This window comes from Buteo buteo, chromosome 16, assembly GCF_964188355.1.
Source record: "Buteo buteo chromosome 16, bButBut1.hap1.1, whole genome shotgun sequence".
NCBI classification, from domain to species: domain Eukaryota; kingdom Metazoa; phylum Chordata; class Aves; order Accipitriformes; family Accipitridae; genus Buteo; species Buteo buteo.
In genome coordinates this window covers 26,296,797-26,315,266 of record NC_134186.1, presented here as the reverse complement: position 1 = coordinate 26,315,266, position 18,470 = coordinate 26,296,797, and the positions used below count along the sequence as shown (strand labels likewise).

At 38.6% G+C, this 18,470-nt stretch overlaps 1 protein-coding gene across 1 annotated transcript in view; it reads left to right on the top strand.

The window, feature by feature from the left end:
- The window catches only part of NELL1 (neural EGFL like 1), a 298,502-nt gene that overhangs the window by 93,748 nt on the left and 186,284 nt on the right, over window positions 1-18,470 (top strand). The window contains exon 12 of the mRNA XM_075048228.1: window positions 1,401-1,529. Within this exon, the coding sequence (XP_074904329.1) occupies window positions 1,401-1,529 (129 nt within the window). The remainder of the gene's footprint in view (window positions 1-1,400; window positions 1,530-18,470) is intronic.

Genomic DNA, 18,470 nt, shown 5'->3' with positions numbered 1-18,470 from the left:
AGTAGGTGACCGAAGTGCGTGTTTAAAAACAAATTAAAAAAACCCTCAGTGAACAACAGCTTCAGGATAGCCTTATGAAAATTTGCTTACTGTAGATGAAAACTGTATTTATTATAAGCTAAAGTCTTCCACATTTCCTTGAAGAATATCAAAGCGAGGGATGTGAACGAAGATCTGAATCTGGCATTTAGATCTTAGAAGTCCAGGTTGCCTTTTTCTTAGCTGTCTTTAGGGGGACGTAAGGAAAGTTTAGGATCAGTGAACTAGAACTTTTAGTTTACTCCTTTATGACCAGGCAGAATTGGCAGAAACTATTCTTGTATTCCAACTTGCGCTTATATGAATACAAGTAGCTGATGGTACGTCAGGGTTTCTGGTTCCCCTCCTTCCAGGAGAGAAAATCCAGAAAAAATAAGAATTACTGAAGTGACTGTTTATATATCTCAGGCAAATGGAAATTGACTCTTGGATATCAATAGAGAGAATTCCATCAAGAATACACCAACGGGGGAAAAAAATTCCTGTTGTCAAATTCGGTAAGGTATTTGGTTATCTCTTATGGTACTTCCAGTGGAGTGCCTTTAAAGAGATAAAGTTGCGGTTACTTTAGTCTTCAGCAGGGAGAGATTTTGACAGATCTTTGAGAAATATTGAAAGCCAGAAAGGAAGAACTTGATGCAGTTGTGCCTTTATAGAAGAAAGTGGGAAAATTCATCATGTTTGTAGAAATGACTTTGCATGGAATAAAAGAAACTGTTCACAAAGAAGCTACTCAGAATTTGCGTCAAGGAAAAAGGAGAGATTAATAAAAATTCTCCTCTACGAAACATGATGCATGGAGTAATTAAAAACTGTAGAAGCAATCTAGCTAGTTTTTGGTGACAGACTTGCAAGGCAGTGCATGAGGTTGTTGTGACTACCAATATAGCCTTGTGTTGTAATGCAACGTCTCATTTTTGCTCTTCTAAAAGCACGCTTGATTATGCGTAATAAGAGAACTGTGATGGATTTTTTTTTGATATTACACTTTATTATCCTTTTGGTGTGAGTTAGTATTACGCTTCTTGGCAATCAGAGATAAGGTGGCATTTTATCCTACGTGGGTTCAGTAGAAGACTAGTGTATTGTCATGGCTTCTTGCTTTGAAGTTGTCTTTTCTCCTTTTCTCCTAAAACTAGTCATACAAATACATTTTTGAACTAAATTAACTTTAGTTTAACTGAGAATGAATTGATGGAGGAATCTAACAAGGCTGCATGCACCAGATGGGTTTACAGAGAGAATTTCTGGAATGTGCCGTGCCAAAGTTTTTCAGAGTAATACGGTCAATGTAAATATTAAACCTGAATGTCTGAAATAAACATGTTTTAATACCAGGTTGCATGTTCCTTGTATTTCAGGCCATAACTTCTGTGCAGAGGGACACAGATGTGGTGAAAATTCAGAGTGCAAAAACTGGAACACAAAAGCTACTTGCGAATGCAAGAATGGTTATCTCTCTGTCCAAGGGGACTCTGCGTATTGTGAAGGTAAACAAAATATTCAAAGGCCTGTCCACTTAACAACCTAGTCAGAAACATAGTATTAAATAAATGGTTGACGAACGAATTTCATTGCAAAGTTCAGTTTCATGATGATGAATATCACAAGGGCCCTTTTTGCATTCATAAATACGGATTGAAGACTACAAGTGGTGCCAGACCATTCAGATTACCGATCTGTGGGCATACTTCGTTGTTGCAGTTGTGCCTTGGCACACCATGGTCATGCTGTCATTACAATTTTTAAAATACCGTTTTTCAGACAATAGCACCTACCTTCTAAAATGTTTTTTAGAGAACAACATCTTTGTAAGACGCATTAATTTAGGAAGTGGGAATTCTGCTGATGTTTGTGAGAAAGGTAAGTGTGAAGGTGTACGGAGGCTCGAATATAGAGATGATGATCTGCAGTCCTTCCTGAAGTACTTCTGTGGGCCAGGTACTTTACTGAAATGGCTTTCCTATGATACAGAAGAGACCTATTTCTTAGAAGAGTGTAGCTGAGGTACTTCTGTTGATGTATTATTCCATCACAGGAACGAATGCAATGGGGCATTATTCTCCTTTTTGTTTCTCAGTGTTTTCTAGAGCTTGCTGTTGTTCGTAGCTAAGATGTACTTATTAAAAACTAAATTGATGAATCCACATATACCACATTCTTTCCTGCCTTTGCATTGTGGGTTTTTTTTTAATGCCCTTGTATGTCAGGCTGCGATATTTAATCCTTTGCCCATCTCAGGAATTTTGTGAACTACTTTGTAAAAAAATATTTCCCTAGATTCTTTTTCTAATAGTACTGGTGATGGAAGGGAGATGGCATTTTTGACAAGCTGTTAAAATATATGGCAAGAATTGGAAGACAGGATGAAAGAATAAAAAAGACATACATGGAGTGGGCTTAAATGATCCCTCTTTCATAAAAAGACTTTTTAGTGTATGTAAGTGAGCAGGACTGCTTTAAATAGCAGTCCATAAAGCTCTTCAGTAAATTGCAGCTATAAATCTTATGGTATTTAGTCAGTTCTCTACAAACAAAAATTTGAATGGTCCTGTATATGCACTTTCAGTGACTGGGAAAACAGTTTACGCATTTCTTTTTAAAGGTGGGCAACAGATACACTGTATATAGAGAAACCTTTTTGTACAAAAATTGTGAGGAGAGCTGCTTCCTATGTACTGCAAGGACTACTCAGAAATTGGAAGACAGTAACAAATCTCTTTATCAGCTATGAGACAGAGTTCTTTTTTTCTGTTTTAAATAAAATCAGTGCTTAGTGTTTTTATTTACCTAGTAGCAGACTGTCCCTTTTTTCCTCCTTGGAAAAAATTTAAACATCTTGACTCAAATAATTTTGGAGATGTTGGCAGTGCCTTAGTGAGTGGTAGCGGTGGGGAAAGAAAGAGCTTTTTGAAGAAATTAGTGGGAATTAAAACATGTCTGGTCTATGCTGCTTTAAATTTTGGAAGGGCAAATCAAATCCCTGGCTTCCGTGCAGGTGCACGAAACATGAGGCAACAAAACAAACACAGCTGCTTTTGCTGCCTCAGTCCATGGGATAGATTAGAGAGGCACTTTCTGCATGTTAGGAAATTATAAATTTGCTAGATGGAGAGTAGTTCTTAGAAGGTAATGTCGAGAAGAGAAGGCCCTCTAGCAAGGGGAACTGCAGACTGACAAATTGATTAGCCAAGAGGTGAGTCCTTTCAGCCCTACGAAAAGCTTCCTTTTGCTCCTCAGACCAGCTTTCTGCAAAATTTCTTTCTGTGCCTCTCTAACCTCATTTCTCTCATCTATGCGTTTAATCTGCTAAACAGAATAATTTCATAGTTGGCTGTATAACATTCTCAAATGCATGGTGAAGCTGTGATTTAAATAAATGAGGTCAAAGGCATGTATCTGAAGGTACAATTTGGCAGGATGTTGGTATAGTATAGGGGTGGATTTTTTTTTTTTTGTGGAGTATTGGATTTCTGTGTGTACTGTGTAAGAATTAAATATGCAAAACATCTGAACAACGAGTAGTAAACATGCAAAACACCTGTGGAAGCAAGGAAGATATCATTCCCAGCTGTAGTGTTGAATTTGTCTTCATTGTTCTGAAGCCTTTAAACTTAAAAGACGTTTAAGATTACTGCTTCCTTTGAGATGGCAAGGTTAAACTATTTCATACTCATGACATGTGCTGGTAAGTGGCACCTTAGTTCAGAGTGCTCAGATAGTTAACTTGGAGCTTTCCGGATTTCTCATCTCTTCCAATGTATTTGAAGTACGTGTGCATGTGAATTCTAATGTATAGTATTATTTTACCTTACCTATGTTTTTACTGCTATTTCTGCTCGCTCTTATTCACACATTTTTATGTTGCTGGACTTTATGACATCATTTTGATCTTGTAAGATCTCTGAAGAATTGTGTTTGAGTCTGCTTTGCTTTTTCACATGTATTTCTGTCTTTTTTTTTTTTTTAACATTCCATATTCACATTTGCAGTACAGTGGAAAAAATTAGAAAGATTCTAACTTTTGTCAGAGAACTGGCATCAGCAAATTTGTAAAATAAATAACAAAAACCTGAGAGGCTTTTACTATTCATTCTCAGTAACTACTTTTCAAGTATTTAGCGGCTCCTCATGTCAAAATATACATGTTGGATAACCACTTGCTATATATATTCCATTTTTGAAATACCATAGATATGTTTAGGGAAGACAGTTTCTGAAAACAAACAAGTAAATGAAGCTTGTAATGAATGAAGGAGATGAGTGGAGATTCTCAGTGTTCTATAAAAGCAATGTATTTCAGTTAAAAACAGAAAAGTTGGGGGTTTTTTTTGTCATCTGCCTACTTGTCTTGCATATGAGACATAATTAGAGCATTCATCATTTGCAGAGGGACATATAGAGATATTTTTATTAATCACGTTGACTGAGGTTTAACTACCAGTTGGGATACTTATGCACAAGCGTTGAACCGAAGTCCATTTATCTGTCACATATGTGTGGATAAATTCTGGGAATCGCACAAGTAGCTGGAGAGTCCAATGTCTGCAGGATGCAAGCACTCAAGTTGTAGCAGCATGTGCGTGCTTGCAGCTATGACTTTTTAGCACGACATGTGAGCGCCTGTGTTGAGGGCTGAAAGTTGCACGCATGAGAGTTAGTTACAGATGGCACAGCAGTTCAGTGGCAAAACCGGGACCAAAATGGGGAATTCATTTGAGTCTGTCTCATGCTGATTCTTCCAGACATGTTATGTGATGTGTACAGCAGACCTGCAAATACTCTGTACTTCTTCAAAGCCAGAAAACTCTGCAGTCTGTGACTGCTTCAGAGATACTAACAGGACGGTCCACATAATGCAAAGTAAGAGACAAGAAAGTGTCGGCAAATGGAGAGTCTGAAGCTCAGAGATGAAATGAGGAAAAATCAAGCCAAATCAGCTGAAAGTTAGGCTTGTTGCTAGTGTGATTATCCTCACTTTCTAGAGGCTAACAAGCAAACAGCCATCTCTTCTGAAAAGAATTTGGTGATTTTATGCTATATATTTCACAGTGAAGAGCAAAAGCAGAACCATTTTTTTCCCGCTGTATTTCAGCTCCGAATTCTTTATTACTTTCTTGGGTCGAAACATTAACAGCCCTTTTCTACCTGCAAAGTTATTATGTTGGTGCAAAAGTGATTATTACCTAATTGCTGTTGAGGTCTGATTCATTGTGAGAGCTGTTTAAATCTGAAGTGGGATGAATTTCCCAGCTAGGATAAATGCATGCCTCTTCTCACTAACAAGAGTGCATGAAACAGGAAAGTTAGTATTAACCTTCTGTCCTTCATGCCCAACCACTTAGGCCCCAAGAAACAGCTAGTAAAAGTGATACAGTAGCATACTACAAGATGTCTTGTCATGTTACACAGCAGTATTTTTTCCCTTTCTGCTCAACCAGTGTTACCAGAGAATGTTCCTGGGGTAATGGGTAGAATATATGAAAGGATCCATTGACTGAAGTGGACCTACAAGATTAATATTCTCATTGTATGACTATATTGTAGGATGTGCTTTCCCTGTATACCTAAGTAGGATGACGCGTGCTCTTTACGGTGTTTTCCAGCTGTTGATATAAAGAGTGTAAACAAGCTGTGTGAATCTGAGTTGGTCTTTTAGGAACAGGTAACAAAATAAACCTATTTTATAAGAATACAGAAACCCAAAACACCTTCTCTGGCAGGAGCAGCCTGTTAGGCAGTGGTTAGGACAGGATACCTCAGGTGAGTCTGCTTTGCCCTTAAAGAGGAGGCTAAAAGTTCTGAGGCCAAATGTAGTGCTTAGAATACCTTGTATTGGCTTTTTTTTTCTTTTTTCTCCTTTACTGGTAAAATTGCATGGGTTAATAGTGATGGGAGATCTGTGAAGAATGTATTTCTGTGAGATTAATTCAGGCAGTATAGTTAGTTTCCTTATATGAGCTGACCCTCAAGGTCACCTTAGTGGTGTTACCTCAGCTTAAAGAGTTAATGAATTCCATGCCTCTAATATTTGTAAAAACTCTTCTCATTTTTTTTTTTGTCCTGAGAGGATGCTCTAGAACCACTTGTGACTTTCATTCAGAAGGAACTTGACTAGGTCACTCTTTTCCTTCTGTGCTCCAAACATGTTATCTTAATTTGTTGTTAACGAATTATTGCTCATTTCAAAAAATGTCACACAAGTTATGAAATACTGGCTAAATGCAGAAAACCTGCTCATTTTGTAGCATAAGGAAGAGTTACGATGATTTTACTGGGGTTGCAGATTTTTGGGAGATGGCATAAAGATGAATTAAAGCCTTGGGAGAAAACTGAGTGCTCATTTACCCCTGAGCATGGACCCAAGCATGCAGCATGGACAGACCAGGCAAACTGTCCCCCTGACGTCCGTACCACCATGCAGTGGTCTCCTGTAGCTTCTGCTCCCTTGCTAGGCATCCAGTCTCCCTTCTACAACAGCCCGATACTGCAGATGGCACCAGTAGAGCTGCAGGCAGGCGCTGTGGTTAAGGTTAGACACATCTACAGTACAGGCTGGGAGCTCTGCTTTCAGGCCAAGGTTTCTGAAGACAGACTAGATAGAGCTTTGTATCTCACTTACTTGACAATAAAATTTAAATACTAATATTTTCCTTTTTGCCCTCCTTTTTCTTTTTTTAGTCTGTTTTATGTATTTTGATTTAGAGCTCTGCAAGTTAGTTGACTCAGTATTTGAGCTTGTAAAGCAAGAGATCCCATTATTACTTAGGTTTGTAGAACAGTATCATTTCCCAGCACAGGAGTGTTGGCTAACTTACGTACATAAGGCTATCAAGCTCTCAACCCGAGAGAGGGTAAGCTTGGAACCTCAGGATTCTGCTGTATGTTATTTTAAAACCTGTTCTGCTTTCAGCTGGAATAGAGTTAATTGTCTTCCTAGTAGCTGGTATAGCGCTACTTTTTTGAGCTACGTATGAGAAGAATGTTGGTAACACTGATGTTTTCAGTTGTTGCTAAGTAATGTTTAGTCTGAAGTCAAGGATTTTTCAGCTTCCCATGCCCAGCCAGTGAGAAGGCTGGAGGAGCACTAGAAGTTGGAAGGGGACACAGCCAGGACAGCTGACCCAAAGTGGCCAAAGTGTATTCCATACCTTGTGATGTCATGCCCAGTACCTGAACTGGGGGGAGTGGGGGTGCGGGAATCGCTGCTCGGGGACTAACTGGGCATCGATCGGCGGGTGGTGAGCAATCGCACTGTGCATCACTTGCATACTCCAAGCCTTTTATTATTACTGTTGTCATTTTATTAGTGTTATCATTATTAGTTTCTTCTTTTCTGTTCTATTAAACTGTTCTTATCTCAACCCACGGGTTTTGCTGCTTTTCCCAATTCTCTCCCCCATCCCACTGTGGGGGGGGAAGTGAGTGAGTGGCTGCGTGGTGCTTACTTGCTGGCTGGGGTTAAACCACGAGAGCTGACATTTAATTTTAATTAAAACCTCATTTAATTTCTTTGTAAGTATGTTGCAGACACATACAGTGGTCTTTACTGCTTTCTGTTTCTTTTCCTTTGAACTTGATAATGTCAGATGTAGTCAGGAAATTCTTCACAGAAAGATAGATACGTAAATATGTTGAAAAAATTCATTCTAAGATACTCACGTTAATGTAGGTTTGGTCAGTAAATGTTTGTTTTCTGAAAGTCACATAGAAAAAAATAATTGCAAAATGCTGAGGAAAAAGGTGTTTTTTCCCATTGTCACAGAAATCAGGAAAAATTAGCCTTTTAGGATTAATGATAATCCAAATGCAAAGACCTTGCTATCAGCATGCTTTAATGAAAAAAAACAAAAATAAAAGTTTACTGCCGTTGCAAAACACACAGGAACAAGAAAATCTTTCATCATAGAGTGTGGCTTCTGTTACGGTTCTGAAGATGAGAGAGCTTCGTAAAGCTTACCTCTAATGTTTGATCCTTTGACTCATCACATCCGGTATGTAAATAGCTGTTTAGTGTGCAGAACTTTACACGAGCAGTTTGAACTAAAAAAGAACAAACCCAGTCCTGCATATGGCCTTCAGAGTAAAAGCCTGCTGCAAATCCACTGAGTTTCCACAGCTGATGTTTTTCTTGCTGTATAAAAGTAGAACTTTGTTGAATTTCCCCCTCCTCCTCTGCAGTGATTTCACTGCAGCTGTTCTAATTTCACTGCATTGTGCCTTTGGAGGTGACCTTAACGTTACGTGGTATCATGTAAACCTTCTGTGTGGCAGTGATGTGTGACTGTGGTGTTGGATGGTGTCCGTTGACTTGACGCCTGGATCAGCTTTTAATGATAATCCTTCTGTTTGTTGTACTCTCAAAAAACCTGCCTCTCAAGTTGTCCACATTTCCTGCAGTTGTTATTCACTGTGTACTATAGTAAACTTATGTTCTGTGCCGCATAGGTGTACGCATATGCATAACTGTGCATACCGGATACTTCATGAAATTACCGAAACTTAAGAAAAAGTTGATGGCAAATGACTATGTTCATTGCAAATGCATTGAATTTTTCTTTACGCTGAAACCATAGCAAAGAGGAGGGCATGAGAAGAATCTAAAAATGTTACAGTCAAGTTCTTCATCTCTGCCACAAAGACTACCTCGATGGCAGCATTCCAGTTGGAACCAAGTCCTCACATGGAGACTTAAAAAAAAAAAAAAAATGCACCACAACAAAGCAAGAAAAAATCCCAAACTATGTCCTCATGCCACCCCCCCCCTGCTTTTTCTAAACATGTGACTTGAGGCCAGGTTGTTTTTTTTAGAAGTTCACAGTTCCTTTGAAAGACACTTGTTAACCTACTTTTTAGGGGTTCAGTTACCTGACAGTGTCAATTTTAAACTTCCATTGATGTATGTAATCCTATTTATCAGTGCAAGTCCCTTCTCTTGGTGATATAATGCAAATAATACATTTGTCCTGTATTGTTTTCATAGAGAAAGAATTTTTATTTTAAATTATAATCTTAACCATTGCATGAACTCAAATTCATCTTTCATAACATGATCAAAAGGCAGGCACTTGTCAGTCAGTCTCCTGCATTTGGGGGTTTATGGACTTTATTGAATGAGACTGGAGTTTCCTTGTACTATGAGCTGCTAGTGGAGGAGACTGAATTAAAAACAAAATAGACCCTCTCTCCTGCCAAGTAAATGCATAAGTTCAAGGGCAGAGATGATATACTTGGTAGCGGACAGAAAGTTTTCAAACAAAATGTTAAAGTTCTTGTACTAAGAAGATTCAGGAGCTTGTTGGAAAATTATGTTTATGCCTTACGTTGCTCTAGATCTATTATTTGTGTTATCAAAAGTGCTTTTATATTTACAAGTGAATTGGTTTAAATTCATATTCCAACTACCAAACCCTGGAAAGTGAAATTATTTGCCATCCCCTGGAGTAACTTTAGTTCTTTTGGAGTAATGTCATGTTGAGATTTATATGAAAATAAATTTTAATTTCTAATAAGGTAACCATATGTTTTGGAGTTGTTGTAATGAAGTGTCATAAATAATTATGGCTCCAAAGAAATTCAGCCTTGCAACTGTCAGGTCTTGTGTTAGTAACCTGCATTTGAATAGATTACAATCGTTGCTATTAAAGGAAAAAAACCTCTTCACCCCTTCAGAAGGGCAGCAAAAATCCTGCTGAGATTTTTGTTCACATGGAGGGATTGGGGATGCTGTCTCCCCTTTGACAAATGTTGTTACATGTTAGGGTTGCATTCTTCCGAATTTTATTAGACATAATTTGATATCTCATATGTAAAGCTTTCCTTTTTACCTTTCGTTATTTGCCAAGAATAGGCTGATCGTTTCTAATACAGAATGAAACAGTACTGGTCTAGTTCACTGTCTGTCTTAAAGCACTTCACTGTCTCTGATGTATATTTGCATTCAGCCTCCAAGATCTGTTTGTGTGCCCACGTTCCAGATTTGGGGGCAGGGGTGCATTTGTGTATTTTTGAATTTATGGAGGGGGGTGGGTAGAACCAGAGATGGAACAGGCTGTGTCTCTTTCAGACGACCTCTCTGGGAGGTGGCCTAGAGTTTTGAGTGCCTCAAACTGCACTTTCACTGCCTTCGCTTCTAACTACTTTTTAAAAATAGAACTTTATCTCATTTTTCGATGGGTTAGAGAAAAGCCTGGTGACGTGTTGTTGGCTATTAATCGTAGCAGAATCTGACTTAGAAGCTGACCATTAGGAGAAAAAAAAAAAAATCGTATGTTCCTGCTGGGTCAGCGTCATTACCTTTGCATTACTATAATGACCCTTATAGCAAATTGTCCCCACTGCATGTTCCAGCACTAAAAGGGGGAGAAATCCATGTAATTAATGGTGACGTACGTATGTACTAACCCTTGTGAGCAGAAAGAGCTCTTGCTGTTGTTTACCCATTAAGCCATTGTATTGATCCTGATATTGCCAAAATTCTTTATTCAAATTATGACACGGTATAGCTCCTGTCGCATTTCTGCTGACATCAGCGAAGAAGGGAAAAATTTGGAAGAGTTTTTAGTGGAGCCGTGGCAGTTAGACCGGGTAAGTGTTTGCCTCAAACAATTGGCAGCAAAGCAAAGAAAAAAATCTGGGTTGTTCTTGTTGTGATGATTAGAAGTTTGCTTGTGGTTGAGCTGGACTGTAAAATGCTGAGAAATATTTGTATTTAATGAGGAAGTTTTGGTTGGACTTGAATAGAAGCCATCGAACCAGTACTTTTCAGCAAGTTGCTAAAAATTTTGCGCCTAGCTCTTAAAACTCAGAGGTTGAGGTGTTGAGGTTTTGCCTTTTTAAAAATCTGGAGCTTAACTAGACTTGTTCAAAAAATGATTCACGTGTGTGTATGTATCTGTGATGTGCGTGTGTGTATAGATATATGCAAAATGGTGTCTTCCTGTTGCAGCACAAAAGCCTTTAGTACCGAGGATCTGACAGGATAGTAACTTTCTCAAGGGCCTGTGAAGTTCAAAAGGGGGTTGGAATAGAAAACCTCCAGAGGTAACTTCCAACCTAAATTTTTTTGTGATTCTACTGTCTCTTACTCTGTACTGTGTTTTTCATTGAGAGCACTGGTGCGACATTAGATGCTGTTGACTCTCTACGGTTACCCTCTGCAGTGCTTGGGAGTGCAGAAAGGGCAACTATTTTGCATAGCTGAAAGTCTTGAAATGAGAAAAAGATAATCTCTCTTAAATGCTGGTACTTGTAAACATTTTTTCAGCTACTTAAAAGAAACTCGATGTGCAGTTTTGATGCTCAAGCTGTCTCTCCATTGCTCTTAAAGTATGGCTTTGGGGGCATGGAGTCCCTTGTCCAAATGGAAGTTCTCGCAGCCAGTTTATAGATAACCTATTGGATTGGGCTTGACCCTGACTGTGAAAATATATGTTGTAAATGATGTCATCTAGCTGCTTCAATTAAGGTCTGTGCTGGCAATATGCTAGTAGAACAACAGGACCAGTTTTGAGGCTGTCTAAATGTAACTATAAGGTTGTCATGGGCAGGTCAGAAGAGGGAAGGATGTGCGCTTGTCCTACAGTAAGATCTATTACAAACTGAAATGAACGCCCCCCTCGCCCCCATCAATTTTGCGAACACAAGAAAAAACTTGATTGACTAGGGGACCCGTGTGAAGGACTTAGAGGACTCTGATCTCAACCTAGAGACTATTGAGTTCTGAGGTAACGGATGCAGCAAAGTACGTGTAGAAAGTAATTTTGTTCAGGTTTGTGTATGGAATTGAGGGATCTGGGGGGGGGAAAAAAAGCATTAAACTCCTCAGGAGCTGTTCTGATTGCTGTGGTGGTATGTCAAAGAAATTTTTTTTTTTTTTGTTAACCCTTTTAAGCAGTTTCAGCTGCTTCTGTACAAGTGGGTCTGAGGCTTTGGTGCTTCTGGAACAGACGCTGAGCCATAAGCGTATAGGGACCGTGTGGGACACAGCGGCACTTGGCCATGGCATGCCATGTTGGGAGAAGGTAAGAGAGATGAGTGTTGCTACAAAGAAGGTGGAAGTGAAAGGCTAGGGCTTTGGGGAGCCAGCAAAATTACAGTGGCCAGGGTCTCTGATATAGGTCACAAATACAGGGGCAACAAACCAAACCACCACTCCCTTCTCCCCACAACTGTTAAGTTTTTTTTGGAAACTAGTGGTTGTTATCCTTCAGTCAAAAAAAACCCAAACCCACAGTAAAACAAACCTAAATGGAAAAATCATCTGCTTTCTCATAAAAATATTTAATTATTTTTAATAGAAAATATGTTTTGCCCTTGGTAATAGCATAACTGGGGGCTGTTCAAATAAATATTATCTACTGCTTTTTTCCTTATGTGAATATATTTTGTTTTCAGTAGATGGAAAAACAAAATTGGTTCTAAAAGTACCAGAGTCTCTAAATCCATGACAAATGTCAGTTTATACTGACACGTTTTTTCCCACAAGATTTAGGAAGCGACTTACTGATATGGTTCTGGGTATTCAAAGCTAATGTGCATATAAAAAGCAAAGCACAAAAGTTAAGAAATAATTGGAAAAGATGTTATTGCTAACCTAGGGCCCTGCTACATGGTTAACTCTCTACTTTCAGGATTTCAGCATGCGTATTTTACATCCTTTTCTGGCATTTCTCCTTAGGGCTTTTGTTCAGATTAATTTGGAATAGAGTTGTACGCTGATTGTACAGGGTGTGTCTGTATTAAGTGCAATCTATTCTGAATTTGTTAAGAGGCATTGGGCTTTTGGCATAATCCAGATGTTGTCGGGTTACACTGAGCTTTTGACATGATCCAGATGTAGTAGGGTTACATTTTTGTATAGCAATTTTAATATCTATTTCTGCTCACAACTGAAATTGAGACATATTTGGTTTATATATTTGTGTTAAGTTTTATTTTCAAATCATAAATCAATTCCCTGTTTTTTCAGTGCAATTCACTTATGGAAACACATTTATAAATTTAATTAAGAAAAAGAGCAACGTATTATTTTCTTTCTTGTATTGCATGAGGAGCTATATTTGAACTTAAAATAAAAATAAGACTGCTTCTTCCAATTGCACTGTCATAGTAAGAAAAGGAAGCTTGACCTGGGTCTTCGTGGGTGTGGGATCTGTCCCCTTCCTGGTATATATCTGTGCAGGTTTCTCTGTTTTGGTTTGCTGTCTGGAAACTGGGCTAATAGCATTAACAAAATCCTTAGTTGTCTTGCTGGGGTATTGTGGGGTTTACTGGATGAAGGTAACTGATAAGCACAATAATACCACGAAATAGACTGAAATAAGTGTAGAAAAGTAAGCAAACTGCTTATATAGTAAGAAATAAGTTTTCTTCTTTTTTAAAATGTTTTTATTTACTAAATGTTTTTGAAAGCTGAGGAAAGGCATTCTGTAAAATAGTCAAGTACACATTAAATTTTTAGAAAGATAATTCTTCTTAGTCTGTAAGACTTTTGACAGACAAATCAATTTCATTTAGGTAGGTTGCTGCATCTGAAAAATCTCTCAAAAAGTGCATTTTTCTAAGACATCTACCTCTATTTAATAATGTGCTTGTTTGTACCTGAATCTTTTTGGAGGCTGGGAAAAAGAGTTAAAAAAAGTTCAGAAGAGACTTTGATTCAAGTATTTGAAATTAGTACAAAATTATGTACAGCATGTACAAAGATACCTCTTATATTGATGTTAGTTTCCTATTGATTTGCTGACTCTTACAATATTTTAATAGTCAAAATTTTTTTTCCAAAAAGATACCTTACCATTTTTCCAGCTAGTGTATCTGCCCTTTATATCTAAAGGGTAAATTTCAAACTACCCTTTGGGTATTCCAGAATTTTTTTCACTGTCTGTTCTTCTTAGCACTTTCTTTTAACTTCCTGCTTTCATTTCTAGATTAGACATCTCAGTTTTCCTTCTCACTATTGATAGTTTCTGACTAAATGCATTTTATTAACCTATTTTTTTTTTTTTAATTGGTTCTGTTGAAGATGTTGCTGTGTTTATATCTTGTCCCAAACTCCCTCACTGAAGCTGTATATGCCTCATACCAGTTGTCCCTGTAGGGATCACTGTGCTTCAATAGTAGAAAACGATCTTTCTCTCTACTTACAGGCTTAGGACAGTGCTTGAAAATGATTAGGATGAAATCGGCAATGCAAATTCCTTTTTATCTCTCATCTTCCTTAGGATTGTTTACCTCTCATCTTCGTTTTCATTATTTTGTTTCCCTAATTCTTATGACTCATATTTTCCCTTCAAGCTTTCACCAGAGAATGCGTCTGTACATATTGGTAGCTATTAGTGCCAAGATAATTGTATGAAAACGCAGTAGCATCTTCAGACACGAATGTGAGTTAGTGTTAGCTCAGAGACACGCTGTGTTTTGCAAAAAGAGAGAAGATCTAATTTGCAGAGAGTTTGCACTGAAAAATTACTGGTTGCCTCATGGCTGGCTGTAGGCATAGGCAAAGCAGGCGGTTTCTTGGGACAGTAGACCTCCGTCACGGCAGGCTGGCCGCGCGCTTGCTTCTCTGATCGCCACGTGTTGGAGCCCAAGACACAGGGCTTAGTGGTAGTGCTCCTGCTTTTTCTGCCCGGGGGAGAGGTTATGAAGTAGGGTCTACCATCGTGGTGGATGTTCGAGAAGTAGCTGTTGCCCTTCTCACTTTTTTTGTTCCCTCAGAAGCACTCAGGTCTTTGTTTCCTTCCTTTCCAGTCCCCCATCCGTAAGGTCATAAACCTAAATTTTGTGCAGAGTCGATTCAGTGCTTCGCGTTGTCATAACTCTGAAGTTAGCTGGCTTACGTGGGCTGCCGTGGCAGCCTGAAGTTGTTGCTGATGCATTCCCGTTTCCAGGAGTAGGAACCATCCTAATTATTTTCTCTCCATGAAGCTTTTCCTCACCACTAGAGTACAGGCATTGTTTCCATTGCGAGTTTCTTAGGCAAAACAGCAAGAATTTTGCAGTACTTATATGGACTTGTGCCGTAACTTAACTGACAAAATGGAAAACTGGGCAAGCATATGGGAAGATCAAGATCATTGCTAGATATTAGAATCTGTGTAAGCAACAATTAGGCCGATTCAAACTCTTTAAGACGCTAGTCCTAGAGAAGCCAGGTTCATGCACGTGAATTATTTTTCAGTTAAGCACTCTGTTTAGCTGGAATTATAATGTCTATTAAAGAACCACTATGTTGGTAATGAAAAATTTCCTCCATTTACTTGGGCACAAGTGATATTAACCTTTGAAGGTCAGGCCTTCTACTCTGTTCTGGAGCTTGCTTTAACCTGTTACCCCTTAGGTGCCTTTATTTGCTTTTTGGCTTTCAGTCTAGCTAGCTGAATCGGTGCTATTGTGAAAAGGTCAGCAGCAATCTGAAGTACATTCAGTTTGTGAAAGAATGTAAGGCACAATTTCCAGTCTTTCTTTTCTACGAGAATCAATTCAGAGCCTGGCACTGCCGCTACGTGCGGTTTTCATCTAACGATTTTTCTGTACAAACACTAACATCAAATTTGGCTAAAACATGACACGCCTTTGTGGCTGGTAGGGCAGCTGATGCCTGACAACACAACAGCTGCAGTGCACCAACATACTTTTTAGTAATTAGCACCTTGCTGTTTTTACTGTCAGTGCTATCCTACATAAAAGGCTGCAAAACGTTGGATGTTATGAAGACGTACAGCTTTTGCCATACACTGTTTCGGTTGCCAGGAGCGCTTGGGTTTGTGTTGTGGCTACACGGGGAAAGTGGCAACTCAGCCTGAACGCTAACAGGTTCTGTCAGTTGTTTCTTGGTTAGTATTGGCGTTATTGGATATTCATTAATGTACAACAGATGATGAATGTGGAGGCGGACTGAACCATCCTCTCTCATTAAACATTTGGAAACAAATGAATTTCTGTTTCAGGTGAGTAGAATTCTTTTTTTCTTAGTTAACACCATATAAATAACCTGAGCTCAGTTACATCTGTTTTGCAATTCACATGAATCCTGAAATGAACTAATGAGGAACATGGAAAAGAGAACTGTATCTTGGACTACATGGGAATCTAATCAATAGGAATTCCCCTGAGCTATATCTGTTTTGTGCTAGGTTCCCATTGATTTTGTAAACATTCTAGCGTTAGCCATAATCCCCCTTGAATATAAATCACTCCCCGGTAGTTTTGCCTGTATTTTAATTAATTCTAAAGTGACTGACTTGAGAACTCTTCTGTTAATGTTATTACTAAAACAGAGAAATTCTCCCTCATTTTCTTCACAGCCTTAATCTGACCCCTGTGAAATCAGTAGGCATATTGAATTCTCAAGAATTGGTGATGCTGAGAAAACCTGAGACAGCCAGAAAGTGTCAAAGTTAGAAACTGCAAGAAAATCAGATGTCTTGAGGGAAAAGCCACCCGTTTGTAGTGAAGTATTTTCTTTATTTTAACTTGTGTGAGTTTCCATTACAGTTGATAACTCCCTATCCTTCAAAAGAAAAACTTAAAATAGACTAAGGTTGTCCTTCTGGGACTGGAGAGTTGGAACACGGGCGTTATACTCTCTATACTATTCTGATTTAAGGATACAGGGGGCATGAGCTGTCTATTTCCTTTTAAATTGAATTAGTTGAAAAAGTTTTTTTGAGTCTATAACCTGGTTGATTGGTGCAATTTCTTTGACTTAAGTCTTGGAAAAGATATTGCTTAAGTTGAAGAGATGATACCGAAATTCTTTTGGTGTGACATAAAAATAAGTATCTAACAACTAGCATAAAAGCTGCCACTGTTATTCCTTGAAAAATATATACAGCAGTAGGAGGTATTTTGGCCCACAGAAAGACTGTATCATCTGTTAAACTGTTTGGAGCTACAGGGGATAAACTGAGTTAGGGCTGTCTTAACTGCAGCAGCATCAGATGCTATTCTTTGATATTCCTGATCAGTGGTGCATTTAAACCCTAGGGGAATTTTGTTTGAACATTTGTCAGTTGTATGTCTTATCATAGGTTGGTTTTATGTAGTGGGGAATATTAGATTGTTGCTTGGCTCTATCAAGAAAAAAATGCTTTGCTGCTTGAAAAAATTGAGAATATATTTTTGTTGCAATTGTTTAACCAACACCAGGACTGAACTGCTGTGTAATGCTTAGCTGAATTGCAGGAATAATGGGATGTTACGGTAGGTGTATAGACAGGAAATAGCCTGTATATGTATATAAGTGTATATATAATTAACATAAACTGAATCAATGTGCTTGTGGTGTGCCACTAAAGTTCTAGTGTTTTGGGTTTTGCTAGTTTTATAGTTCGCCGTCCTTAAGAAGTGCCATTGCAGTTTTAGGGTAGCTATAGGATGCCATCGTGATTAAATATATCAATAAGTGTGTGTATATATCACATGGCATGGGAGCATCTAAAGATAGAGGAGTTATATCTGCTTATAACTGCTTTTATTTCTACACTGTCTGGGACTTATGTTTTTGGACACAGGCTATCACTGTGATAGGTGTTATTCAGATGTATGATAAAAATAAGATTCGTTTTCCAGGAGACTTTATAACCTAAGTATAAGACAAGAAACCATGTTTTAGGTGGGAGGAAAAAAAATGTGGGAATGTGGCTTGAAGCTGAAATCCTAGAACAGCTTCCCTTTTGCTTAAGTAAAATCCTGCTTTTTTTAAGTGAATAGTTTCCTCTTTAGAAGTTATTTTTGTAAACCTAGAAAAAAAATCTGTTGACGTGCATTGGTTGTGGCGATGAAAGTAAGGCAGAGGCATCTCTCTCTGAAGAGTAGGAAGTTGCAGTAAGTTCTCACTTCAGTGAGAGCTATCAGCCTCTACAACAGACTTGCCCCCAGGTGAAGAAGTCTCTGCGATGCCTATTTTAAGATTAGATCTCAGCAAGGGTTTCTTCTCTGCACTGCTCCACAGGGCTGGCAGTCGCTTGAAGGTAGCGGTAGCTCATTTCCACCCCAGGGAGAGCTGCAGTATGGTGTACTGCCCCATGTCACACACTGGGAGCAGATAACAACAGGAGACCACAGAGAGCTGGAAAAATGCAAAAACGTGGAACCGGTTGGAGTACACCTTTAGCTGAACCATTTGTCAGGGCTTTGAGGCATCGTGGCAAAGGATTATTCCAAGGAGGTTTTGAAGCGAATAATACGCTTGGGGTGGTGCTGTTAATGCAGAACTAATCTTGAGTGCAATGTGAGAGAAAAAGTGACTGTGCTGCTTGTCTGTTTTTGGTTGGTTTTTTTTGTTTTTGTGTTTTGTTTTGTTTTTTTTTTTGAAAGTAATGAATTGTCAAAGGTGACTGTCATTATTTGATTCTAGCTGGGAGTCAACTTCTTGGCTCCAAATGAGTGATTATAGGTGAAATGGGAAGAGTACTTGATAGCCC